The 26,511-nt window shown below is 52.0% G+C and overlaps 10 protein-coding genes across 10 annotated transcripts; 6 read left to right on the top strand and 4 right to left on the bottom strand.

Annotated features, from left to right (window-relative positions):
• Nucleotides 1–420: 420 nt before the first annotated feature.
• On the top strand, nt 421–2,188 carry CC1G_11115 (hypothetical protein; the record flags this gene model as incomplete). Its single annotated transcript, XM_001839363.2, has 6 exons — nt 421–756; nt 822–945; nt 996–1,343; nt 1,422–1,709; nt 1,841–1,940; nt 2,023–2,188. 6 exons carry the CDS (start codon nt 421–423, stop codon nt 2,186–2,188), a joined length of 1,362 nt encoding a protein of 453 aa, XP_001839415.2.
• Nucleotides 2,189–3,745: 1,557 nt separating this feature from the next.
• CC1G_11114 (hypothetical protein) lies at nt 3,746–4,513 on the top strand (the record flags this gene model as incomplete). The annotated part of the gene is made up of 2 exons (XM_001839362.2): nt 3,746–4,139; nt 4,239–4,513. 2 exons carry the CDS (start codon nt 3,746–3,748, stop codon nt 4,511–4,513), a joined length of 669 nt encoding a protein of 222 aa, XP_001839414.2.
• Nucleotides 4,514–4,644: 131 nt separating this feature from the next.
• CC1G_11113 (purine nucleotide binding protein) lies at nt 4,645–8,245 on the bottom strand (the record flags this gene model as incomplete). The annotated part of the gene is made up of 17 exons (XM_001839361.1): nt 4,645–4,782; nt 4,837–4,945; nt 4,997–5,148; nt 5,202–5,364; nt 5,413–5,532; nt 5,590–5,883; nt 5,933–6,070; nt 6,128–6,175; nt 6,226–6,311; nt 6,365–6,490; nt 6,540–6,777; nt 6,830–7,192; nt 7,245–7,412; nt 7,465–7,893; nt 7,945–7,978; nt 8,035–8,077; nt 8,132–8,245. 17 exons carry the CDS (start codon nt 8,243–8,245, stop codon nt 4,645–4,647), a joined length of 2,763 nt encoding a protein of 920 aa, XP_001839413.1.
• A 241-nt stretch (nt 8,246–8,486) lies between these two features.
• CC1G_11112 (hypothetical protein) lies at nt 8,487–9,416 on the top strand (the record flags this gene model as incomplete). The annotated part of the gene is made up of 2 exons (XM_001839360.2): nt 8,487–8,678; nt 8,757–9,416. 2 exons carry the CDS (start codon nt 8,487–8,489, stop codon nt 9,414–9,416), a joined length of 852 nt encoding a protein of 283 aa, XP_001839412.2.
• Nucleotides 9,417–9,465: 49 nt separating this feature from the next.
• CC1G_14547 (hypothetical protein) lies at nt 9,466–9,990 on the bottom strand (the record flags this gene model as incomplete). The annotated part of the gene is made up of 2 exons (XM_002911069.1): nt 9,466–9,509; nt 9,801–9,990. 2 exons carry the CDS (start codon nt 9,988–9,990, stop codon nt 9,466–9,468), a joined length of 234 nt encoding a protein of 77 aa, XP_002911115.1.
• Nucleotides 9,991–11,025: 1,035 nt separating this feature from the next.
• Nucleotides 11,026–12,697, top strand: CC1G_11111 (4-hydroxybenzoate polyprenyl transferase; the record flags this gene model as incomplete). The annotated part of the gene is made up of 8 exons (XM_001839359.2): nt 11,026–11,062; nt 11,161–11,415; nt 11,548–11,647; nt 11,715–11,767; nt 12,030–12,080; nt 12,140–12,233; nt 12,284–12,557; nt 12,617–12,697. 8 exons carry the CDS (start codon nt 11,026–11,028, stop codon nt 12,695–12,697), a joined length of 945 nt encoding a protein of 314 aa, XP_001839411.2.
• Nucleotides 12,698–12,965: 268 nt separating this feature from the next.
• On the top strand, nt 12,966–14,303 carry CC1G_11110 (hypothetical protein; the record flags this gene model as incomplete). Its single annotated transcript, XM_001839358.1, has 1 exon — nt 12,966–14,303. One exon carries the CDS (start codon nt 12,966–12,968, stop codon nt 14,301–14,303), a length of 1,338 nt encoding a protein of 445 aa, XP_001839410.1.
• Nucleotides 14,304–15,103: 800 nt separating this feature from the next.
• Nucleotides 15,104–16,486, top strand: CC1G_11109 (hypothetical protein; the record flags this gene model as incomplete). The annotated part of the gene is made up of 1 exon (XM_001839357.2): nt 15,104–16,486. One exon carries the CDS (start codon nt 15,104–15,106, stop codon nt 16,484–16,486), a length of 1,383 nt encoding a protein of 460 aa, XP_001839409.2.
• A 1,101-nt stretch (nt 16,487–17,587) lies between these two features.
• On the bottom strand, nt 17,588–22,868 carry CC1G_11108 (pentatricopeptide repeat protein; the record flags this gene model as incomplete). Its single annotated transcript, XM_001839356.1, has 4 exons — nt 17,588–17,660; nt 17,723–18,321; nt 18,385–22,335; nt 22,407–22,868. 4 exons carry the CDS (start codon nt 22,866–22,868, stop codon nt 17,588–17,590), a joined length of 5,085 nt encoding a protein of 1,694 aa, XP_001839408.1.
• Nucleotides 22,869–23,581: 713 nt separating this feature from the next.
• Nucleotides 23,582–26,250, bottom strand: CC1G_11107 (hypothetical protein; the record flags this gene model as incomplete). Its single annotated transcript, XM_001839355.2, has 3 exons — nt 23,582–23,833; nt 23,902–25,096; nt 25,166–26,250. The coding sequence occupies 3 exons, from the start codon at nt 26,248–26,250 to the stop codon at nt 23,582–23,584; spliced, it is 2,532 nt and encodes an 843-aa protein (XP_001839407.2).
• Between the last annotated feature and the right edge of the window lie 261 nt (nt 26,251–26,511).

Consider the following 26,511-nt stretch of genomic DNA (forward strand, 5'->3'; position numbering starts at 1 on the left):
ATCACCGCTCCATCGGCATCACAAGCCGACGCGACTTGGTCGAGAGCGCTGAGTTCGATTTTGAATTCGCACCTCCACCATCCTCTCCAGAACGCCACGAGCGCGTCCATCTTTTGTAAAATAGGTATGGAAATTGGAATAGACGAGTTTTGGCGCTCTATTACTCCTGCTGATCCACAGACCAGCTTCCCGGTAAACTCAGACGGACACAGAACGCGGTCATGTCCTGTGGCTCTACGAACAATCGTTGAGTATACGCTGTATTTCATAGCTGCTTTCAGGTCGTAACAAATGACAATAAGAATCTGGACTTGACGGATTCTTCGGATTTGCAAATGTGAGTACGCTATTCCTCGCTAATTTCGATAATCTAAGCCTAACAAACTCGTCCAGGGAGCCTCTACCGCACATTCAGACTACATGGTATACCCACCGAACGTCACAGTGACGTTCGGCACATCCTCAACCCAACTAAACGTCGCCGCACTAATCAAGCAAACCCTCCTGCTGATGGTTAGGAGAGAGTTTCCTCAACAATCCACCGTGGATGCCATCGTCCAGACTGAAGCCAAACGCGATGTAAAGGCTGAAACACGCGTCCTCGAACGCTTGAAGGGCTGCCGGTACGTTGCGAAAGGGACGCAGACTGAGCTGGTGGATTTGTACAAGGATATTCGGGAGTTGCAGACTGAGAATGATCGCTTGAGACGGAAGCTCATTGAGCTCCTGAAAAACCTCAGACGACCTGTGGCCAGTGTAGGTGCTCACTCGAACCCCTGCATCCTCGAAATACCCTCTCATACCTTGGGCTTGGGCGGCAGGCGATTTCCCCATATTCCTGTCCCTCTTGTGCCGCTCGCCAGACGTCTCCGCAGCCAGCTGAAGAACCACGGCCGCAGGATCGAATCGACATGGACATAGACAAACCTGAACGACACCAAAGTGGTAAGCGAAACTTCTCCCTCTGCTTTTGCTCACGAAACGAAATGACATAGCATTATCACCTTCGAAGCCTAGTCCGGCGCGATACGCATCAATAGCGGTTCAGACGGACCAACCTGCCCTTTCAGCACCTAGTTCAAAAGACTCACCATGTGAAGAGGACGGAGACGTCGAAATGGACTCCTTAGAGGCTACAAGGTCATCCCGAGTGTCTCGTCTCGATTCACTACCTAACACCATCTCCTCCAGTGGCCACGCTTCACCCCCACTGGACTTGCACTGCACCAAACAGATACCGACACCAACTCTACGCTACACCCCACACTCCCGTAGTTCACCCAATCACGACACGGCGCCTTATCGCTCCACCTCACCCTCGCCCCCGATAGACACTTCGAAAGGTACGTATGTCAATTTCATTTCGGACCTAGGAGGTTAAAGCAACGTGGTTGTTGATTTTACCGTTGGGAGCAACTTAGGATCGGGACCCCCAAACCTTCAAACAAGCTTTACGGGAACGGGAACGGAAAAGGAAACGAGAATGCCGGGGTCGCATCGAGGGGTACAATCCAATGAGGATGCGGTGAAGCGAGGGTTATCAGAGGAAGCCGATCGAGGGTCACACAACGCACTCAATCAGCAAGTGTTACCCGACGACGAACCTAATCGACGAGTCGATCTCGATCACGAGCAAAGCCATTCCTCGTCTGAACAAACCGTGACATCCCGTTCTACCGAACCGCAGCTGCAGGGATCCGCAGACCACGGTAAGCAGTCCCTGAGCTGTCTCTTTTCAATTCCCATCCACTTACTCACTTGCTTACATAATGACTTGCTTTATTGCGAAACGCTATCTTCGTCGCAAAAAATATTTCTCCTCCACTCGCCTGTCAAACAGACGCAGTAGTATGGGTGACCAAACGCCACATCGAAATCCTCTACAGCTCCACGATCGACCAATCACAGAACACCTTTTATTATTCCTGTCGGCTATGCGAGTACGTCCATCTTTTATTCTCGTGTTTCTTCGAGCTAAGTACTAACTCCTACCTTCTTACTTTGAACCTTTTGCAAACAAAGAGCCGACGAACCACCCGCCACCGCGTCCTTCCCATCGAACGCTCCATATTCCGCACTACAACGACATTGCGAAACGGCCCACTTGGAGGATAGTGCGACGTTACGAGGTCTCTCGGCCGCCCAACTCGAGGAGATATTTGCGCGGCTTAACGATGATTCGGAGTAGTGCTTAAGTGTAGGACTGTCGGGTGTTCCGTGAATTCGTCGGTATTTACACCTTTTGTGGACGCGGACCTTGTAACTGCGGGGCTACAACCTACAGCGATGGCGCGCCCGGAGCAGACTCCTGATTGTCACATCGAGTTCGAACCTCAGGTAGTAGGTAGATCGCGGTTTGCACCGGATCTCATTGCAATACATCGAGGTGGCCGAGTCTGTGACCGGAATAGCAATACACGTACCCAGTCTAGAATGACGATAATAATAAATTAATTGTCCAAATGATAATTCCCCAAAGGACGGTCTCCGAGATGGCCAAACATCGGGGGACACCATGGCAGCAAATTCGGTTTGCCACAATCTCAGCTCGCAGTTTCAGCCCCAGTTCCAACAGTTCCTCACTACACGCTTGGCATTGGGCGACCATATTTTCGTGCTCTACTCCTTTGGGGGTCTCTCATGATGCATCCTACGGTTTTCCCTTGCAGCACACTGACACAGTGACATTATTGCTTCAAATGTCAAGCTCAACTTGTTCAAACTTGAAGAACCTCTGCTGACTCAATATCCTGTCTTAATAATGTCTCTCCCACTTCAGTGGTCGCATTATAGGCATTGGGCAAGGATCCACTCTCCTGCCAGGAGAGTGGATCACCTGTGTAAAGTACCTTTACAAAAGCAACCAGTGGTCCCTCAGTGCTTTCCCCTCACTGCTCAAGCCTCACCCCAAACAAAATATGTTAAAACTGTACCCTGCAGGGGCTTCTGTTGGCCTCCAAGCATTTAATCTCCGCAAATGCTCGGGTCCAGGGCCAAGTATGCCCTAAAACCCCAGTTCTCTCCAAACTTCTCAAGCATTCCCGAGTCAATCTATCCAACAAGCTCTCACTAGAAGGCTGAAGCAGCCCAAAATGTCCAAAAAACAGGTCCTTGTGGGGTACTTGTGGTCTGCCCTGCATTCCCTTACATAACCTTTATATTTCCGAAGCACCTGGCTACGTAAAAACGTCACGGTTGTCCTTGAGACAAGTACCATTCATTTATTTAGACTCAAACATCTTTTTTCTTTAATTTCCGTCATGTTATGAGAGATAACATGTCGTCCCTTCATGTATAACAATTTAGGCATATAGTGTACGTCTTTATGATGATAGAGCGAAAATTCCAAGTGAATCGGAGGAGAAATGAGCTGTAGAGAGCCTCGAGAAGCGGACAAGCGCCGGGGTCATTTCCCCGGTTCCAAGTTTGGCGCCCGTGGTGCCATCAATTGGCTTGTCTCCCCAGGCTCGGTGGCGTCTTGCTTCGCGATTGTTCCGTCGAACGCGACCCTGGCTCCACGACCAAGAAAGTAACAGATAATCGATGGACCGCGTAAGCCGTATGTAATTAAGGTATTGGGTGTGCAATGGAACATTGGAGGAATACCGAAGAAAAGACTATATATAGTGGACGATGGACTTGAGGCTGGTAGACAAACGGTCTTGCTACGAAATTCTCTCTCTCTCTCTCTCTCCTCTCTATTATTTCTTCGCTCCTCTTTCTTTCTTCGTTGAAGTGAACAATCATGCCGGCCCAACAAACCAAAACACGCCATCGCCTCACCTACACCCTAAAATCTAAACCCCGCCAATACGCCTACTTCCACATCTACCACGGGGCCTCTCCACCTCACGAACAATTAGGCTCTCTAGCCGACATTTACGTCCAACGACGTCGTCCGTCTTCGGAGCTCCTCGACTCTCAATCCGGAATTACCGCAAACGAAGGAGAAGGCGACGACACGCTCGCAGTTTACGCGAAGCTGGAAGGAGGCTGGTGTAGATGGATCAACCACGACGTCAGACTCTTCCACCCCTTGCCGAGAACATGCGGAGGCGGACCGCGTGTCCTCGGCGTCACCACCAAACACTGCTTCAGCTGGATCCCAGTAGAGAAACACGCGTCTCATTTAGGCACCTGTAAGTTTGTTTTCGCGTTTTCTGATTTTTCAAGTCTACGGCCCGGGGATGTTGAGCTCGAGCAGGTACTGAATCGAGGTGCTTTGTTATCTTGCTCAGACAACTCCATTGAAGCCGAAATCAAGGCCTACCTCAATCAATCGTCAATACCGTCGAAGCCAAAACGCACCCGCTTTCGCAATCTTGGACCGGATTCCGAATGCTTTCGATCCTCAACTCCACCGAAGGTCATTCCCTCGACAACCACCGGTTTCTCAGCACAGCACCCACCTTGCATGGCGGTGGTTCCCCCAGCCCACCCGAACGTATCACGCACTCCGTCTGCACCCAACGTCGCCGGTCCCAACCTGACCAACTGTTTACAGTTGTGGTAAAACCACCCCGGCGTGTGCACGCATCCGGATGTACGAAAAGTGTCGCTATTATAAGGAAGGTATTACACTAATTCGCTGGCACGAAAATCAAACCCAACACGCGTAGATACATAACTTAACAAATACAACCACTATTTCTTCGTCTTCCCTTTCGCAGCGGGGGCCTTCTTTTTCTTCGGTACCTTGATCAGAGAATCCTTGGTTAGGTCGTCCGAGTCGTCCCCTTTGCCCTCTTCCGAATCCGAAGCATCGGGAATTTCATCGTCGACCTGATAGCAAACCCGCGTTAGATCAAAAACATCAAAGTGAAACACAATACTTACCTCAAAGACCTCTTCCAGGTCGGGAGCAGGACCTCCGGCCAGTTTCTTGGGAGCCTTGCCCAAGTCGGTGGCCTTGTGGAACGGAATAGGGTGTTCGGTAGCGTTGTATCTGCGTGGAATATTAAATAACCAACTATTCGGACAGAGGAGATGCACATACTTTCTGGTGAACGCCGACTTGGTCGCAGTCGAAATCTTCTTCGCGACGAGGTCCATATTATGTGTGTCAACGCCGAGTTCGAGAATGGTATCCCAATCTTCTCTCGAAAGGTAGTACTCGTCCATGCGCCCGATGACCTCGTCCACGGCGCTCTAAAGGGCACGATTTAGTGACTATCACAGAGCCCAAAGCGAACGAGACGTACCACTCCCTCGTCCACGAGTGGTTTCACGATATGAGGGTACAACGCAGGGATATACGATTGTCGAATCTCGTTCTTGTCACCCGAGACCTTGAGTCTCATCCGAATTTGGACGTCACCGAGTTGTCGCATGAGCTTCATCCGCTTCGAGTTTTGACCGAGCCATCTAACGTGAATGTTAGGATCGGCCTTCATGAATGGGGCAACGACGTACTGAGGGAATGAGATCGGGTTGTTGCCTCCGTAATGAGCGCCTGCTCCATAGAGGAACGATGCCGGTCGCACAGTGGAACAAACGGCATGCAAAGGCATCAAACCCCAGTGCTGTTCAGGCCTATCGGGAAGAGGTCAACTTCGGAAAATCATAGCCACGCTCGAATAAAAGACCTACCCATGAATCAAAGCATCCACAAGGTCTGCGTCTGAAATACTCGAAGCAGCCTTGTCCATCAACTCCAACTCCTTCAGGTGTCGCTCGGGTCCATCGAGGTTCTTCAAACGAGAAGGCTGAGTCTTAAGATAGTTCTCTTGGATGAACAAGGGAACGAAAGAATGGTCTTGGAAGTAATACTCCATCTTGTCGCCCAGAGTTTCCCGGGAGGTGGCCGAGAACAGGTATGGTCCGAGTACCTTCGACGTAATGTCGAAGGGGCTGAGGATCTGATACTTTTCGTTTTGCTTGACGCTGAAAGCAATCAGGTGAGGGAAAGGAAGGGCAGCTTTACACAACTCACAGCTCCTTTCCTTCGTCAAAGTCCATCGTGTTGCTTGACAGCTTCCATGTCGACAACATGTTCAGGACCTGCCGGATATCAGATTGGGCGCCTGCGATGAGTTGGTCGATAACGTTAGGCGGGATCTTGAGCTTCTCCCTATCAAGGAAACGACGTCAGTGAGAGCAAGTAACGGGTCTTCCCAAACACACTGACTTGAACGCAATAGTCAGGATACGGGAGCGAATCATGTTGACTTGAGGCCTAACAAAACGCGTCACGAAACTCTCGCAAACCAACAGAGGGAATCGTACTTGTGGAACGGAAGGCTGAATGTCGTGCCTTGAAGCGGCTTTAGCTTCTGAGCGTTCCTGTCGTTTGCGATACAAATGATTGGTACCTGGAAGGGGCGTTAGGAATCGCTCCCTCATCCTCAGTGGCTTCCCGACTCACTTTGGTCTTCTTGATGAGGGCATTGAGAGCGCCGACACCACCGCGATCACCTGCAGACATGCCGTCGACCTCGTCCATGATCAAGCATGTCCGGTCGGTAATGTCCACACCAACAGAGTTTTTGGACTGCGAATTTATGAGGAACACTGGGAATCGGAAAGGTCAATTCACTTACTGCTCCTTTGATGAAACCGTCCAATGAGGTGTTGTTGATGTTCATGCCGTTTTCTACAAGCTTCTTGCTTCGAGCATCACTGGCGTTAAGCTCGATCGGCGTGTAGCCGGCCAGTTTGGCACAGAGGTGGGCGCTGGTGGTCTTTCCAATGCCAGGCGAGCCAGTGATGAGAACGGCGCGGTAGATATTCATGCCGTTCTTCCCTGGTTTCTTGAAGCCTGCCTTCATACTGGATTGCCTAAATCTCAGGTGAGCCGACGCAACGGTTCTTTCATAGCAATAACCCTTACCAGTCATTCAACCACTGCTGTAGCTTCTCGACCTGGCCCTTGTTTCCACAGATCTCCTTCAAGTTTTGTGGAGCATAGCGCGTTGTCCAAAGCTGGGTCGAAGGATCTACCCCCTTTTTCTCGCGGTTTTCCATCTCCTTGGCCGCCTTCCTGATGTCAGCCTGTTCCTTCTCCAATTTCTTCTTCGTCTTCTCGTCTATCTGGCCGTTCCCGAGACCCTTCCGTGTTGCGATAAGGTTGAGGAAGCCGTCCTCGTCCAAGGTGTTGAGCTTGTGCTTCTTGATAGCCTCGAGTTTCTTGGGGCCAGCGTCCTCGCCGAGGACGACATAGTCGGTTTTGCTTGACGGTTGACCGACAACGCGTCTGCAGACAGAGTGTCAGGCGAAGGGAGTCGGTAAAAGCCAAGGGAACTCACCCTCCGAAACGTTTGGCCAAGTCAACCGCCTCGTCACGAGAGAACGCGGTTAGCTCTCCTGTGAACACGAATGAGAGTCCAGCTAGGGCGTCCGGTGCACCATCAGGGATAGGTTTGGACCCTGGTGCAGCTGGTTGCTTAGCCAGCTTCGCTGCTTTGGCAGCCCAACTGTGGAGCAGGGATGAGAGCCTGTACGGTATTGCAATCTCAAGGCACGTACTTGAATTTTGGTTTCGTTTCAGACTTTGTTGGTTCGGACTTGCTCGTGGATGCCTTTGGAGGTGGCTTCTTCGGCGATGCTTTCTTTGCAGGTTTCTTGGGTTTCTTCTCTTCTTCCTCGTCCTCTACCACGAATTCATCGTCGTCACTCTCGGAGGAAGCACTCATGTCGTAGTCTTCGTCCTTGTTCTTTCCCTTAACCGACTTGGTGGACTTGCTGGTGCTCGCCTTGGGAGTCGGTTTGGAAGATTTAGAAGACGTGACGGCGGCTTTCTTCTTTGGAGGTGGGGAAGCTTCCTCCTCCTCATCGTCGCTGGAAAGGAGGACAGCGTTCTTTCGCTTCACCGCCGAGGTCGAGGCGGCGGGTTTTGCAGCGGGTTTCTTGTCAAGAGGCTCATCGTCGCTGTCAACGACTGCCTTCTTCTTGGGTCTTCATAGAAAATAAGCACTCAACGCGCTACCAAGCTATTAGACCCCTTACGGTTGGACCTTATTTGGTGGCTCGTCGTCGTCGCCTGTGAGTAAAGGGTAAGTCGCAGTCCCCCGACGCGCTCAAAGGCATGACACTCACTAATGGTTATCACGGTCGACTTTTGGGATCCTGACTTGGAGGTCTACCCAAATGTCTAGCCCAGCGCCAACCCAAACGCGACTGACCCTCGACTTACCTGTGATGACCCATTCGGCTTTGGTGTTGGTCGTGAGGCGTTCGAGGAGCTCTTGAAGAACAGTCGCAGGTCCTTTCCGGCCGGTTTGGACGTCTTCGTCGTCGCTGGTGCCATGGTGGTCGTGGTCAACGGTGGGCAGAGTCAGTAACGAGCTCGACGCGACCGTGACACGCGATGACAAACTGGCCCCGCCGCGATCAATTCTCGGCAACTCCCTTATCCAGCGACCACCACCATCGAATCCGACAAAATTTAGCGCTACAGTAGCAGGTTCGCTATTGAAAGGGGTCTTTACAGGTGTCTTTGAGCTTTAACTAGCATATATTGGCATTAACTGAATTTTTGTTGTAGACCAATGTCGGAATTAACTCGAATTCCGGTCGTTCTACCTCAAGAACTGGTCTACAAAATCTTGGTTCACGGCGCAGAGGATTCGACCAGTTTCAGTCTAACGCTATGCAGGACCTCCAAGTTCCATTACCAAGAGTTCTTCAGCCATCTTTACAACACGGTTGTGATCAAAAACTTGGATGGAAGCAGGAAACTGGTGAAGACACTGCGCACTCCGGAATATGAATACAGTTTCGGAACTTATCAGCCTGGCCTTGCTATCGAGAATCTTTAGCTCGAGTCCATCTCCAATTACGCCGTTGAAATTTACCGGGTCTGCACCAAAATTTCGCGGTTCGCCGCCCCGATGGACAACCTGTACTGGTTGATCCATGTCTCTACATCGAAATCCTTGACTCACGGCGAATGGACGACCCTCGACCCCATTAACGTGGCGAATAGGCCACCTCTCGAGGTGCTCATTCTCGGTAGCGGTAACTTCCGCGCGCAATTCAGCGGGCTCGTCTCGAATAACCGAAGCCTTATGTCCCCGTTCTGGGATAACATCACCAAGCTCTGGCTCACCGAATGTGATGACGACTTCCGCGAACAAGGGATCATTTTCGACAGCTTCCCCAACCTTACGCACTTTGCAGTCCCAATAACCCCCGCTGTGTCGCCTCTGCAGCCGAACGATATTCTTGCCCCCTTCGAAAGCCTCGTGCAACACCCCTCCCTCACACATTTGGTTCTGGTAATCTATCCGGACCGACTTGTCCCACAAGAACGAACCGATATAATCGCAGCTCTTCGTAAAGCGTTACGGAACGAACCCAAGTTGTTGGCCGTTGAATTCAATTATTCGGATCTCCAATTGGTTTGGGACAAACGATATGGAGAAAAATCCATCTGGGAGATGGCAGAAGCGTACACTAATCGCGTGAAGGAGATATAAGGTTGGGTCATCATGTTATCTCCGTTTCCTTTCTGATTGCATTCAGTATTCAGAGATGCTTCATGGGACCGCACCGGGACATATGTATTTCAGCTACGATACATCCTGAGTATTAGCAATTTGAACATAAACGTCCCAATTCGCATGCTGCCTTCATACGGTCTCTTCTTCGCAGCGGCCGGTTCCGAGAACGTCGCTCGGCCTTCTGATCCTGGACTCGTTCTTCACCACTTCCACCTTCACCGAATCACTCCCGGCGGTTATATCGAGTCTATTTACATTCCCATCTAGAAGAATTCCAAGATTGCCGCTTCACATACACGCTCAACCTCTCAGGTATTTTTCTGATCTTGGCGAACCCTTCGACTTAACTGCATTTCTCACCTTTGCTGTTTCCCAGAGAGGCGGTTGTATCAAGAATCATTCCAATGGAGCGTTTGACTTCATATTTGCATTCCTCCTGCCTGGCCACCCGGGGAGACACGTTCGGACACCTTGCGTCTACCTCTAAAGGCAAGCCGTTTGTCATGGCTGACCGAATTCTAAAGGGGTTGTGGACCTGCCGGTACGACATTTCTGCTGGTTTCTGATCCACGCCATATCTTTCGGGCCGTCCGATAGCCCTGTACCTTGGCGCCTAGTGGGAGCCTTCGAACATCAAAAGGAAGGTATAGGTCGTAAACGCCAGTCTCGAACGCGTTCTTGTCGACAGTTCCAAGGTACCAATCACTGTGAACCGGGACGAGACACACAAATACTTGTGTGCACAGTGCGATATCGGATAGCTCGCGGCCTCTACAACCACAGTGACGGCAGAAGCAGATCATTTTCTCAGAATTGTCTTGCGCGGAGCGTCTGGTATCTTCGTCGAACTTGCAGGGCGCTGCAAACTCAACAACTATAGGCTGAAAAGAGATAGGCCTTCAATGACTCTCATCGATGCCCAGGTATACTGTGCATCGAGACGTATCTGCGTTGGACTATCGGGCATAAGTCATCGGGATAGTGAGTGGACTGCGGCCTCTCTTGGCTCTCACCTCGTGGCCGTAGATATCCTGCACCATCCACATGCTCTGGGGCCACAAGGCACCAGGAGACACCACAAGAGTACGAGAGGCTTCAACTCGTTACGGCCACTTTAATTGTATGTCGAGACGCCTTTACACAACGGTAACCTCTGATAGCGCCATGATCACGAACAACCCCCACAGACAACGTTCTTTCCGGGCTCTCGGAATGATGGTTCTTCACTGCAATCTATCGCCGACCATATCAACGCAAGGCTGACCTTTTGTCTCAATGGCGAGTGATACCAGTGTATACAATTAGTAACCTCCTCTTACTGCGGTGATTCTTAGGAATATTGCCGTTCCGCCTCGTTGACGGTTGGATGACGTCTATCCTCTCATTCAATACCCATTGGAACGGGACAAGGTCATTCCGTGAGTCCGCTGTCAGTTACTTGTACGACAGTCATTCAAGGGGAGTGTCAAAACGACACTGATCATCTGCAGAGAGGTTACGCCAGCATTCTAATCGCGGATAAATTGTGCGCTGGCCCCAACGGAATGAATAGAGATCAGGAGGTTGTGTACTAGTTCTTGTGTGCATGTCTACACGACTCAGTCAGAAAACGAAGGTTCTCTGTGGGTGCACTTGTTAGGACAACAGGAGCGCCGGTTCTGGTACTACTACCGTGGACGGATAAAAGCAGGCTGATTACTGCCTTCACTCCCCAAACCAGCGGGTGGTTCTTCCCTGTACGAATACCCCTTCTCTCCGCTTTATTCCCCCTTCCGACGCTGCGACATGACCATTAACGACCTTGACAAGACGATCCCCAACGAACTTCCCCATTCGGACTATGGCGCGATCGCCACCCCGACAACACCCAAGTCCAAACAAGCTATCATCTACTTGTGCTACGATATTACCCCTTGGGTCCAACTGACCCGTATCCAGAAATACGGCGGCGCATTGCTTTTATTTTGGCCTTTTGGTGAGTCCAACACTCCGGTTAGCCGCCCGCTCCACGTCCATATTCTGGGGCAATATTGTCAATCGAAGTGGCGGCAGTGGGCGTTGATCCGGCTCATTTGAAGCTAATATTAATTCGGTTATTTCAATGTAGCTTGGTCACTCACAATCGCTGCGACTGCTTTGAAACTGCCATTGCCGACGTATCTCGTCTATCTCGGCTACAGCTTTGTTTTTGCCAATCTGCTCCGAAGGTACGCCCACATACTCGCCGATAACCCACGCGCTCTGGAGAAAGTGCTGACGACTTAATGCTTCCAGCGCGGGATGCATTTGGAATGATATTCTAGACAGAGACTTGGATCGGCAAGTCGGTATGGCCTTCAGACGTCTCCTCTCAATCGCCATGTCTGATATACTGGAGCAGAGCGGACAAAGAATCGCCCGTTGGCAAGTGGTGCAGCTACGGTGAAAGGTGCTCTTGTGTTCCTTTCGATCCACCTAGTCTTCCTAGTCGCCATGCTCGAGCCACTAAACACCTTTGCGTACGTGGCCAGCGCAATCTCATCACCTACGTTGTGAATAACGTCAGTTCCAGTCGAGCGGTTGGCTTGATTGCCATATTCATTCTGCCAGGTCTTTACCCGCTGATGAAGCGGATTACATACTGGCCACAGGCCTGGCTCGGTGCGCCCTTCGTTCTACTCCACGAAAGCTTACCCATGCTTATCGTACCGTCTACATAGGTTTGGCGATGAACGCCGGAGTTCCGTTAACCTGGGCATCCCTCACCGGCCAGTGTTCCTCTCCCGATCTCGTTTTCTTCGCCGGTACATGGGCGTAAGTCACTTCCCTTCACAAACCTAACCACGCTCACCTCGAGTCCGCAGTTGGTGCATATGGTACGACACGATCTACGCGTGTCAGGACAAGAAAGACGATGTCAGCGCTGGCATCAAATCTACCGCGGTACTGTTTGACCAGTATACGAAAGCCATCCTTGTCTTCTTCGGTATCCTAACATTCGGGTGCTTCTCCGCGGCGGGATACCTCAACGGAGCGAGCTACCCTTATTACTTCGTCACAATTCTCGGAGGGATCACACACTTCGTATGGCAGTTGAGGGGTGTCAATCTCGACAATCCCAAGAGCTGTTGGAAGATGGTAAGTCCGACCTCTAGATCTGAGCCTTGTTCGGTCCAAGCTGACAGAATTGCTCCCAGTTCGCCTCGAACGCGTACTCATTTGGGTACATCATGTGGGGTGGAATTCTAATCGAGTATCTGATGTCTGTGTTTCTTTAACGATGTTCGCATTACCCTAACGTCTTAATGAATAAATGCGCCATGTCAAAGCACCTCGACTATACGGGCGCTTATTTGGTCAAAGCCCTTCTACCCGGACCTCCCAATGTGACGGTCAAAGCGAGTAAACGCCATTGCTACTATCTAAGTACAGTCAGTATGTAATGTCAAAGTGGTCAAGTATGCCATGGTATAAAAGGTCAGTTGTCCAGCCTTCTGGTTCTTTCAAGTCTCAACATAGGCTACTCTCAGTAAAATCTTCCAAACAATGTCGCAACAGCTTGCTCCGCGTATCGCACCCATCCTTTCTCTCCCTGTAGAGGTCTTCCTCAACATCATATCCCTTGCCACTGTCACTGTCTTCGACGTCATCAAGTACACACAGGTCTCCCGCCGATTCAACGACGTGCTCCGCGGAGACCCAACCCTCTGGACCAAGGTCTACTTTCTCATTTCGAACTCTGGTCAGGTTGAAAGGCTCCTCCGCGGGATCGACCTCGCCGTCAGTAACTCAGGCAGTCTCCCACTGGGCTTGTTACTTGAAATCGCTGCTGTTCTTGCCGACGACCAGCTCAACAGCATCCTCGGCCGCATTGTGTCGTCATCGTCTCGATGGGACAATGTGCTCTTGGATGTGTCTGACAGCAACGGCCTATTCCGCGCTGTAAGCTGGGCTTCGCACCTGGCACCGGCCAGATCCCCAACTCCGTTCACCAACATGCAGTGCTTTGCTATCAACGTGTCGGGAGCTGCGCCAGACCACGGAGGCGAAGGGCCTATCACGAACGTCCCTGTTCCGAGTTTCTACAATCTTGATGATTGGAATCTTCCGCAACTCTTCCCGAACCTTCGCGTGGTGGTGCTCACTGGGTTGGATTTTGCATCAGGCCACCAGTTACCCGCTCAGTTTGCCATCACGTCCCTTGAAGAGATACACCTTGACGGTGTCTTCAATGAAGCTCCACCACTCATGGTGAAGGAGATCTTGGCTCGCGCCGTGAACCTAAAGCACCTAAATTTGGGCACCTGCGACTGTAGCACCTTTAACGCTCCTGGGGTTCCGACTTCGAATTCAACTCCTTTCCGACACCATTCCCTTCAGATTCTAGAGATTGATGCCGGAATTCACTTTATCGGAAATCAAATTCGAACCTTAACCTTGCCATCCCTCGGTACCCTCTTCCTTGGAAGTAAGGGGAAAGACGGTGTTTACGCAGGCGATTTTGTGGGAGACTTTCTTGAGATGATAGGTCGATCCGGTTGCGAGTTGAAATACCTCGAACTCGATTGTATTACCTGTCTCTCCAACGAGGACATGGTCCGACTCTTTTCAGGCCTTCCACACCTCACGTGGATCAGGATCTGCATCACGGGCACAGATATCGACGAGCGCCTATTCACCATGCCATTACAAAGGTCAACCAACGGCTCGATCCTGCCCCGATTGGAGTTTTTGGAAGTGTGGACTGAGGGCTCTGGTACCTTTCCCACTCAGTCCTTTATAAATTTCGTCCAGGATCCTCGGCGGATGGGTGGTGGTCCATTTGCTTATCTTCGAGCGGCGTCGCTTAAGTTTGCCCGTAGCGTAGCTTATAGCCGACCTTAGTAGACTGTTCCTTTGCTATCCATATACAGTTTTACTCCAAATCGTAATAGCACTCCGGATGCTTGCATTCCAAACATAAATTCAATTAATTGGCCCAGTGTACTACAAGCCATATAATGGGTAATAGTACCCGTCTGACAACACCTGGAAGCAAGTCCGACTGCCCTTGTAAAGCGCTCGCCTCACGTCATTTATCCACAATTCCCTCAGTTGGAACTTGGTGTAAGCTCAGACTGTCCGGCAATTCACAAAAAGCAGCAATAAACCCGAACCAGGCAACCCACGCACCTATGTAGTCACATTTCATTTAAGTTTGGGCTATAGCTTTATTGTGTTGCCAAACTGATCTGGAGACCAACAGACTCGACATCGCCAACCGATCGGTGAACATCCTGGAGGTCTGCATGCCGTGCAGTTGAATACGTTTGGACCGGTGCTCCAATGGACGTTCGGACTCATGGCGAGCTGGTACCTTGGCACTACTTCGGGATTACAAAACACGGCATTGCGGTGACATCTTTAACCACGAAATACCTCTGCCAAGATCACATCATCTTGAGACCGTGCAAGTTAATCGATCCCTAAAGCGAGGCTGACTATTTTGCCTGACAACGGAGGTTTGCACCATTCTGTGGCTGAGGCTCATGCCAGGACCATGTCAAAGCGGACAAATGGGACTGCCATCAAAGTATCCCCCGCCCTTGGGGACGCTTTGACGTCAACATCGGATAAAAGCTAGGCATGCAACCGTCTGGGTCTCGATCCTACTACTGCTCACAGTCTTCCGACCCTCCAAAACAATGTCTCGACAGCTCGCTCAGCCTCGACCACCGATTCTATCTCTACCGGTAGAAATTTTCCATAACATTATAGCTCTCGCTAACTCCCACCCCTCTGGCATCTCCATATTTGAGGTTATCAAGTACATGCAAGTCTGCCGCTATTTCTATAATGTACTTCAAAGAACGCCCACCCTTTGGACTCATGTCGCCTGCGTCGTTTCGAGTCCCGATCATGTTGGAAGGTTTCTAGGCGGAGTCGATCAAGCAGTTGCGAACTCGAGAAATCTGCCATTAACTTTGCGCCTATGCATCGCTGCCCAGATTTCCAATGATCAGTTCAGCAGCATTCTCAGACGCATTGCCTCGTGCGGGTCCCGCTGGGAACACTTGGGCGTGCAATTCGCAGGAAGCCACGACCCGTCTCACGCTGAAAGGTGGTTTCCGCACCTCTGGGAGATGGCACAGGCGGTCGGACTGCCCAATCAATTTATAAACGTGCGTTCCCTCTGCTTCGACACCTTTATGGGGAGCACTCGAGCTGTACTGGTCCAGTACAGCGCTGATAATTGGAATCTTCCCCAACTCTTCCCGAATCTTCGCAAGGCAATGGTACTCAGCTCCGAGTTATCACACCACCTAACATCGACCTACCGGCTTCCAGATCAGCTTTCCCAGTCCCTGGAGGAGTTGTCCCTTAAAAGTGTATTCCATAACACTTCATTGGTTATGGTGAGGGACATCCTCGCTCGTGCCCCCCACCTAAAGAAGCTCAGCCTTAACGTGTACGATAACTCCACCTTTGTTACTTCTGCAGCCCGGCCATCGACCGCTCTCCGACACACTTTCCTGGAGGAATTGGATCTCGAGGGTGACGCGGATTTCATCCCTAACCAGATCCGCTCGATAATCTGTCCTTCGCTCGTTTCTCTTCGTCTATCCAACGAATGTCAAGATGAATTCCTCTACCAAGGCGATTTTGTCGGTGAGCTGCTTGCATTAGTAGGTTGGCCGGCATGTGAATTGCAAAGCCTCGTGCTTGATTACGTGACATGCCTTTCCAATGAGAGCATGGTCCGTCTCTTTGCAGGGCTTCCGCATCTCAACGCCGTAAAAATCAGCATCACCACGGACCCAGGCATCGACGAGCGCTTCTTCGCCATGCTTTGGCAAAGGTCCGGTAATGGCTCGTTCCTTCCTCGGTTGGAGTCTTTTGAATTCGAGGTTTGGACTACATTTGGCCACGAGGACTATGAGCTCTTTTCAGTCCAGTCTTTCGCCAACTTTGTCGAGGATCCTCAAAGAAAGGGCAGTGGTCCGTTTGCTCATCTTCGTGCGGCGAAATTTACTCTCGACGGGGACACAGTTTATAGTAGTGGAGGCATTCATTTTCCTGTTATATAATTCGGACTGTCACTTATGCTACCTTTGACGCTATTGTATAAACCAGCGACGTGCTCAGGCTAGTGTTCTGACAAAGCAGCGCGTGAAAATTACACAGTACCTCGAAGCGATCCTACAAGGACCTTTCATGTAAAAGCAGAGGCAAACACTTGCTATCAAAAACGCGTTCCGAGTGTCAAGGTCAAAGCACCGACCTGCTTCCACCATCCCGGCACATTCGGGAAGGGCTTCCAGCCACCGTGCTACATCCCGTCACAGGCTCGATGCCATGTCGTTCCCAAAAAGGCAGCGTTTAGCCCAATTCGGGCAAACCAGCACAAGACACCACGCGTTCAAACCTCATCCCTGGCAGCTCATTATTCATCCAAAATCGTCTATACATTATCATCATCCTCGTCCAAGCCTACATACAAAACATCGTAACGGAAACTCCAAAACCAATCACTTCATGTCTATAGTTCATGATACCATACTGTACAAGAAAAGAATAATTCGTTCGAAAATTGGTGTAGCCGACCTACGTCGACAGGGAGGAGCTGAGTAACAATAGTCTGCGGCCTGCTAGCAGCAGTAGTAAGAAATCAACAAGAAAGAGGAAGACACAATTCGAAACATAGATAGCTATAAACCTGTTATGTACGTAGGTAATATGATGATGACAATAATGCTACAGCGTCCAGGGGGAGAAAGCGTGACGAATGAAAACGATGATGCGATGGGAGACAGAATGGGGTGGGGTTGTAAACGACGAACGACATGCGAAAATGATAGATTGGGATGATTAACCAAGCAGGGGCAAGAAAATCTATGAGGGGTATGAGTTGCGTATGGGGGTGGCGCATTTTGAAGAGGCTCGAGAGTATCGACGGAAGGTACTGCTGGGTTTTTGCTGATGCTGATATACAATTAAGACGAATGCAATGCGAGGATCGTATGGTAAGCGTGATGTCGATGAATGGTTGTCCGTGTAATGTGGTTGTGTTGCCAATTAAGAACTTGTACCGAATGATTTGAATCCGAAATAGCGTCGTGGAATAAGTTATATGTTTGCGTTGGCGATCGTCGGGGAACGATCAGAGTCGAGCGAAAATCGAAAGAAAATCATGGCAACACCACGGTGGAATGGTCAACCATTACACCACTGATCCTGTTGAACACAGCCTCGGGATATTGTCTGCAAAGAACGGACAGCGATCAGCAACCAACTTGAGCGAAACGAAAGCCGAATGGACGTACCGAACTTTAAGTCTCTCCAACAACTCATACGCCCTATCCCTATTCCCAACACCCAATTCCGCACGAATCATCGCCTCCCAAGTAGAAGGCTCCCTATAAACCGGTTCCATCACACCAACACTCTCGCCCGCAGCCGAAGGATCATGAGGAGCATGGTTGTTCGGCGCAGCAACACCAGTAGGAGGGTCGCTCATGCTCTCAAAGATAGACCTGGCCTGATCGATATCACCGACATTCGCGTAGCCCTTGATGAGGAAGTTGGCGACATAAGCCGTCATGTGGACCTGGTCTTGCGACATGCGCTCCATGAAGGCGGGGATGAGGTCGGTACGCTTGTTAGCCACCAGCGCGTTGACCATCGCTTCGTAGACGACGGCGTCGGCGATGAGAGGCTTGCCATTGACGAGGTGAGAGGGGATCGAGTCGAAGGTCGCGATAGCCTTGTCGAGGTCCTTGAGCACACAGCCGTAAGCATTGACGAGCGAAGCAAAGTGGGTGCCTTGGAGTTGAATGCGCGGGTTTCGCTTGAGCTCCTCAAAGACACGCTCCATCGAAGCAATGTCGAGAGGCTCAACCGATCCGTAAAGGTCCAAAAGCAACTACAAAGAAAGACCATCAGCACACGCTCCGACTCGAAACACCCAAACACTCTATAAACTTACCTTGTAGGTATGCGCAGTAGGATGGACGCCAGCCTTCTTCATCTCCTCATAGTACCAAAGCGCACGCTCCCGATCCGGCTTCGTAGTCGTATAAACCTGCATCATGGTGTTGTACGGAGGAACCCTAGGCTTGAAATTGGTCTGCTCAACCATCTCCCGGAACAACGTCTCGGCCGAAACGACGTCCCCAACCCTAGCACAAGCACCAATGACCGCACCATACGTGATCGAACTGGGAACGATACCCTGCTCTCTCATAGTGTGGAACAACTCGAGGGCGTAGTCGGCTTTACGAGCGCGAGAGAGCTTCGAGATGATGTTGTTGAAGAGATACAAGTTGGGGGTGACTCCAACGCGCATCGCCTCGTTCCAGAGCATGAGCGAATTGGTGGCATCGTCGGTCGTGTCCTTGATATGGAGGATGAGAGCACCATAAGCGTCCGCACTAGGAGCAGCCCACGGGAGAGCATTGCTTCCAGTCGCAGCAATCTCGTTGGCACCACCATACTGCAAAATCCTTCGTCGATGAACATGAGCACCCTCAACATCACCGGCATGCGCAAGAGCGATAATCATCCCATCCTCAACCATAACCCACAAATCCTTCCTCTTCGCCTCGCTCATCTTGTGCCTGAGGTTGGTGATCATCATCTGCGCGACATGGTACACCTCCCGAACACGCTCGAGCTGGCCCAAGCGTCCACAAGCCTGAATCAACCGACTGAGACTGGGAACATGGGGGACAACCTGGCGAGTCTCGAGGGCAGTGTGGAAAAGTTGGTACGCCCGTTCAGCACGCTCTTCGGTAGAAAGCGACATGTTCTTGAGGGAAAGGTCGACGTCGCGGCTGAGACTGGCGTGTTGAGTGAGGGCACCGTAGCTCTTGGTCATCTGCGGGAGTGCTTCCATATCGATCCTCTCGGGTTGCTGGGCCATCAATGGTTGCGAGGGAGCAGCCTCTTCCAACTGGTTCTTCAATGCCTCATAGCGCAAGGCGACCTGCTGTTCGAAAGCCTGGGCGTAGCTGGGTCCGAGGTGAGTGAAGAACGGTCGTCGCTGTTCGAGGTTGTGTCCACGGCAGACAACGTCAACAGCGTCGAGTCGGGTCTGGAGGTCGGTGAGGTTGTCGTCGAAAGCAATACCATTGGACGCGATGTGTTGAAGAACCGAAGCAGTCAGTCCACCTTCCTTGGTCAACAGGCTGGCGGGCCACGTGTAAGCAATACCGGCAGTCTCAACGTGAATGGAGCATCCGAGCAGGAGACGAGCAACCTCTGGTGCGAGAGGCTCGTTTGCAGCATAGGTGGTGTACGAAGCCAACAACCAAACAGCTTGGTCAGGGGTGATCTTCAAACCAAGGCTCTCAGCATTCAACAACGCCAGACCAATGGCGACGTTCCAAGGAAGCATGGCCCCCTCGCGCGCATTGAGAGCCTCAGCGCACCTGTCCCAGAATCCCAAAGCCATATTCTGAACCTCCAAAACAACACCAGCCGGTCCTTCAGGTCCCTGCCACAAATCGTCGGTGCGCTCCGCCCGGTTCAAGAGCGTAAGCCACTCGCCGATAAACTTGTTCATGACATCGAAGCCCTTCTCGAACGCGCCGTACTTGACGTACATGGCCGCGAGACCATCGACCATTTGACGATTGCCGAAATCCCAGTGGCGGGGCGAGGCTGAGGGAGCTTGAGGAATGACCGTAGAGTTCAAAAAGTCCAACCGTTGCATGACGAATTCGAGTTCTTCGGGTGTCGAAGTCGGTGCGTCCTTCAACCAGTCCATGTTGGCGAGGTAGACGAGGTGCCTGTACGACCTGAGGACCCGGACACCGTCGAGCGACATGGGCTCCTCAGTGCCACCAGTACCCTTGACTGCACTACCAGTTCCCGAAGTACCCTGTACCAATCGCATAAAGGTCTCGTTGAGCTCGGTGACCTTCCCAGCGGTAGCAAGTCCGTCCAACATAAGCGTCCAGGCGACCTGATCGGGCTTCATGGCACGTCCATCAACAGCACCGACAAAGGGATCGTCGTGAGGGGTGTCGTTTTCCTGAAGTAACCGTTTGAACCAGAGATATGCAGTCGAGACATCGCCCATCTTGATGAATCCGCCGATGATGGTGGTGAACGTCGAGCTGGCCGGGGAGGGAACCAAAGGAAGCGCGCTGGTCGAAGCGTCGTCGGTGGCTGGAGTGGTAGAGGCCTTGAGCATGGAATCCAACAAATCGACCGCCTTCTCAGGCTCGCCCTTCCTAAAGTAGGCCTCCAACATCTGGTTCCACATCTGCACCTGCATCCGTTTGGCAATGCTGACCTTGCCGTCCGTGAGTTGGAAGATCTGGCCATCGGTCCATTTCTGCTTGAACCCTTCGAACACCTTCTCAGCACCTTCAAAGTCTCCAGCGTTGGTGAACGCCTGGAGGAGGTACTTGTACGTTTCGGCGTCAAGATACGTGCCCTTCTCCAGCCTCGACTCCATCTCACCAAACACCTTCAACGCAGCGCGCACGTTCCCATGGGTGGCACACGTCCTCAGCAACGCCTTGAACAACGTGAGGTCCGGAATGTTGAACCCATCCGTAACCTCGTTAACGGCGTCGAAGAGTCTGAGTGCGCTACGGAAGTTGTTCTCAGCTTCCGCAGTCAAGGACTGGATGCGACGTAGCTCGGGGGCTTGTGCTTGGTCAACCTCCATCTCGGCGCTCGTCCTCACCTCCCGGTTCCGCTGGTTAGCCTTGAGACCGACAATCATCCTGTGAATATCCCAGTCCCGCTTGGTGAAGGCATCGATGAGGAGCAAGTAGGTCCGCGCGTTGGGCCTGATGGCCGCGCCCGGTCGCTCGCTCTGTCGCATAAGCGTCTCGTAGAGCTCCAAGATGCCAACGATGGGCTCGCCTTCGGCACGGTAATGCAGCAAGGCTTGGATCCCCTGGTTGTAGTCCGCCGTCGTGGGCCAGACGTAGCGTGACCTGACGGTGGTGGGGAGGTCCTGTTGGGGCGGATTGGAGGCGTCAATCAACGCCCTGACTGCCTCGATAGCCTCAATTTTGTCCTTTGCCTCCTTGATTCGGGTGCCGTGGTGGGTATAGGTGGCCTTGAACTGGAAGTGCCCTTCCTCGGCGACAGAAGTAGCCTTGGTGGAGGTCGACTGAGCCTCAGAGACCTCAGAGGCAGAGGCGTCCGAGATGGAGGGCGAGGCGGGCGTAGCTGCTGGTGAAGCCGGAGCTTCTTTTGCGTCCTTGGCCTGAGCGTCAATAGGAGCAGAGGCAGTCGAGTTCCTCCTTGCGAGATGCACTTCGACTTGAGTTGGCTCTTCAGCGAACAGGAGAGGTGAGGCGGGTCGAGACTGTTGAACAGAAGACGTCGAGTTTCTTCTTCTCAGAGGGGAGCGAGCTCGGGGGAGGGGGGAAGCGGAGCGAGAGGCGGGTCGTCGAGGCGAGGGTGGTGATTGAGATTGAGTAGCCTCGGCGCTAACTGCAGCCTTCTCAACCCCCTCAGTCTCCACCTCCACTTGAACTGTAAGCTCCTCGCCACCAGGGGCGGCGGCGTTCGAGGTGGATACAGAGGAGGTTGGAGTGGGAGGTTGTTGGGCCGCAGACGCGGTAGCAGCCTTTGTAGCCGCGGCGGAAAGCACATGCAACGACCTAGCCTGGAGCTGCACAGTCTTTAGCACGCTGATCTTCTCCATCACGCCGGGGCTCGCTCCATCCTGATCCTTCTCGTTTCGAGGCAAGAGAGTGTTGACGCTCGAACTCCTCAACCTGGTGCGGCGTTGCGATGCGCTGGCGTTAGCGCTTGAGGATGATGCCTTGAGCAATGCCCGACGAGATTCCTGGGAGGCGGAAGGGGATAGCGGTGATGAAAGTGAATGCGAATCTTCATGGGATGATAGCCCAGAAACATCTTCAGTAACGATAATCGCATTGGCTTGGGTGACGGCTCGAGAGGCGCTCTACACAAAACAACAAGTCCGCGGTTAATCAAAGCCTGATGGGAAAAATATCCAGGAACCGAAAAACTCACGTTATAGCTAGTGTAGAAGCGCCTACCCGCTTTCGGATTTTTCGCACCGCCGTTGGACCCTGAGCTTGATCGTCCTTGGCCGTTGTTGCCAGCGTTCGAGTTCTCGGCACGCGCACTGGGATTCGCACCGGTAAAATAGTCTTGAGACTTGGTCGACGAGCTTGACGACGAAGCGGTGGGGGCGGCAGGGGAGGCAAGCGACGAGCCAGAGGCGGTCACAAGCGCGATAGTAACTGGTTTAACAGCTTTGGAGGGTGCCGGAGTCGTAGGTTTGGCAGCGACCGGTTTCGATTTCGAGGGTCCTGCAGTTGACTTGGACTTGGTGCCGGACGCGCCAGCACCAGAGGGACCTGAAGCACCACCCTGGAACACATTCCTCAACGTACTCGTCTGGTTGTGGACTGCAGCAGCCGCACTACGAGTCGTCGAGTGCAAAAGATGCGTCGCGACTTTGGGGAGCATATTGGGCGACTATCACGGGTGTAGGCCCAAATGCTTGGTTGTTTTGGTGCGTTTCTAGACCGTTGTGGTGGATCGTCGAGGGCGATATTCTAGTCTTGAAGGCTGTGAAGACCAGCCTCTAAGAGTCGAATAGGAAATATAAAAGTCAACAACAGAAGAGAATAGAAAAAGACTAGGTCAAGGAACAACACTGTTGTCCAAAGAACCTGTCTTCCCTGAGTGGTGGTGAGGGAAATCGAACAAGGGCCGAGTTGAAGGATCTGGCCCGCCCAAGCTGGTTGCTGGAATAAATCCAAGTCAGAATGACTGCCGACTTGCTGCGTCACCCTATCCCATCAATTCCATGGGAATTCCGACGAAAAACGGAAGAAAATCGTGACAGGGCGGCTCCCGGCTTGACCCGACTCATAGTCCCCGGATCATTCCCTCCTCACGACGCGTCGCGTAATCTCAGGGGCACTTGCCTTTTTCGATGGCAAGATCGCGGTGCACCACAGTCGCCGCGAGGCAGGAAACATTCCTCAAGACCCTGTTTTTCAAGAGCAGAACATTGGAGACACCATTCTGACTGTCCCTCAGCCTATTGCATCAATTACTGTAAAATTGACGTACTCATGGTGACAAACCCACACCCGACTCTCTCCTTCATCCTCACTCATCGGGGCCAATAAGCAGGCAACGATCGCCATTACACAACTCCACCTTGAATGGAATTACAAGATCACGACCCTCCAATGACCAACCACCGCATCCCATCCAACCGCCTCCTCGTGACTTTCTTCCGAATCTGGTTCCTCGCCTTCACTGGCCTGAACGAGCCCAAACGCCATAGCAGTCTCCGATCCCTGGAATGGCTTCTTCACATGCCGAATCGTCAAAGTGTCCCCGTCTCCGTCCACTTTCGTAACCTTTCCGAGATTGAGCATCATCTCCGGGGAGAACGTCGTAGGATTGATAGAGAGTTCCTAGAATAGACAAAGTTCGTTAGTTCACGGCTATCGTAGCAGGACGGAAAAGGCATAGAGATGCTTACCTTCCACCCGAGCAACATCCTAACCACAACCTCACTCTTCTCCTTCACAACTCTAAAATTATCCCACTCCTTCTCCGCCTTCTCCCAATCAACTTCTCCTTCCTTTTCCTGATCCTTTTGTGCCTCATACGGCCCATCATCGTAAACCAACTGCATAACGCCATCTTCCTCCGCAGCCGGACCCGCATCAGCATCAGCATCCATAAACTGTCCATCCTCCACTACCTCCTCCTCATACAACACATCCTCCACATCCCTATTCTTCTTCCTCTTCTTCTTCTTCGGTCGCGAACCAGTATTATGCTGCCCATCCCACATCCCCTCCTCAACATCCACACTCGTGACAAATATATTCGCCGGTAAGCGCCCTTGTTCTTGAAGTTCAGATGGCGGCACGAGCCGCGGCCTTGAGTAGGCCCGCTTCTTCGTCGGCGAGGGTGTCGATTTGGAAGTTGAAAGACCAGTGGCGGAGGATTCACCGGCTTCGTACCCCATCTCTTCTTCTTCGTCCGCGTACATGTCCTCGTCTTCCTCTTCATGTCCACCCGCGTCCATTTGGACATCCCCACCCCCTTCCTCACCCTCCCCAAACCTAATCTTCCGCTTCTCAGGCCCGCCATTCAACCTATCCATCATAACCTGCTTGAAAAAACCCTTCTTCTTATTCTTATTCCTCAACGAGGCCATCATGATCTTCGGGAACGCGTCCTCGTCCGCGCTCGAGTTCACGACGAGAGCGCGAGCGCCTGACTGCGCGCCCTTCATCGTGGAGGATGAGCTCGAGGTAGGCTGTGGTTGCGCATGATTCCCCGGCTGGACAGACCCTCTACTCGAGCCTCCACCGACACCCGCACCAACACCTACCCCTGCCTGGTCAACCTCCATCCCAATCCCGCCCTCCGCATCCACTCCAACTCCAGTCCTCGACCCCAACGGCACCAAATTAGCATCCGAGCTCCCTTTCGGGGGAGGTGCACTCCCAGCGACGGCTGCAGCGGCCTCCTTCTCAGCCCTCCGCTTCTTCCTCCTCCTCTCATTCCTCGAATGAGTCGTAGGTTTTCCGAGGCCTGGTGGGACGTGGGTCGTGGCCGTACCAGGAATGACAGATTTAGTGGTTTTCGAAGGTGCGGGAGGTGCGCTTTTGGTTTTGGGTTGCATGGGAGGAGGTTTGGGTGTTGAGGATTGTAGTGATTTTCTGTACGGTTTCATGAGTATCGTAGAATAAAAATTGATAAAAATGCGAGAACGAATGGATGAAACTCACGAAACGGCCTTCTCCTTCCCATTCGCTTTCGAACTAGAAGGCCCAACTCCACGAACACTCGGAGCTGACGATCCAGAGCTCGAGGAACCCGAGGAGGTATCACTCGAGGAAGAATCCGAATCCGAACTTGACGCTGAACTCGATGAACTCGAACTGGAACCTGAACTCGACGAACTATCACTCTCACTTCCACTCTCACTCCCACTGTCACTCTCTTCCTCGTCACCCTCCCCAACCAACCCCTCAACCAACTTCGCAACCTCCTGCACAAGCTCCTCCCCACCTACATCCTCCCACTTGGCTCCACCCTCATACATCTTCTTCCGTTTCCGCATTTTCGCGAGGAGGTTCGCGTATTGCTTCCTGAACTTAGATGGCCCACAGGTAGTCTTGGACGATGCACCAGAAGGAAGTTTGGAAGAAATGAGAGAGAGAATTCGTTCAGCAGCCAGTTCGTCTTTAGATTTGGAGTTGGGTTTGCGTTTTTTGGCGGTGTGCTTGGAGGATGAGGTCGAGCTTGAGGAAGAGGAGGACGAGGATGATGATGAGCTTGAACTCGACGACGACGAGCTCGAACTCGAGCTGGAGCTGGAACTGGACGAACTTGAACTCTCCGAACTCTCCGAATCACTCTCACTCTCCTCCCTCTTCCTCTTCCTACTCTCTTTCCCTTTCTCCTTGGCCTTCCCATCACCCAGACCATCCACCACCGCCTCCTCCCTATACCCCAAAACAACCAAATCCCCCTCCCTCAACAACCCCACAACCTCCCCCTCATCCAACAACTCAAACCCCTCCATCGACAACACCATCCGCCTCCAATCCAACTTCAACTGCTTCAACCCCGGTAAATTAGGTATCACACTCCTTTTGATATCTTTAATCGTTCTGATAGTTGGAGCAGTAGTCGTGGTATGACCATGGCTGGGTGATTGCAGTCGAGATTGCGTGGCATGAGATTGGGGTGGTGGAAGTGGAACGGTAGCACTCGTGGATGGGCATAGAGGTTGGAGGGGAGGGGAGGGTACGACGATCCAGACTCGTAGCGGTGGAAGTGTAGGACAGGTTTCGATTCTCAACCTCATCGTTGAGCCAGATTGGTCTGTGCAGTCTCGTAGACCGCGTAGCGTTCAGAACCGACAAGAAGTAAAGTAGCAAGTAGCAAGGTAGCAGGTGGGTCCCTTTGGATCCACAGCGTGTTTTTATCCTGTGATTTTCAGTGATCAGCACCAAGAAAAAACGAAGACTAGTTTGAGCGGTACCTAATAGACGAGAAGATATGGCCTGGAGGTCGTCGAGGACGCGAACGACGGGAGCAAAAGGCAAACTCGCGCTGGGCGACTCGT

Source organism: Coprinopsis cinerea (assembly GCF_000182895.1).
Source record: "Coprinopsis cinerea okayama7#130 chromosome 5 map unlocalized cont3.5, whole genome shotgun sequence".
NCBI classification, from domain to species: Eukaryota; Fungi; Basidiomycota; class Agaricomycetes; order Agaricales; family Psathyrellaceae; genus Coprinopsis; species Coprinopsis cinerea.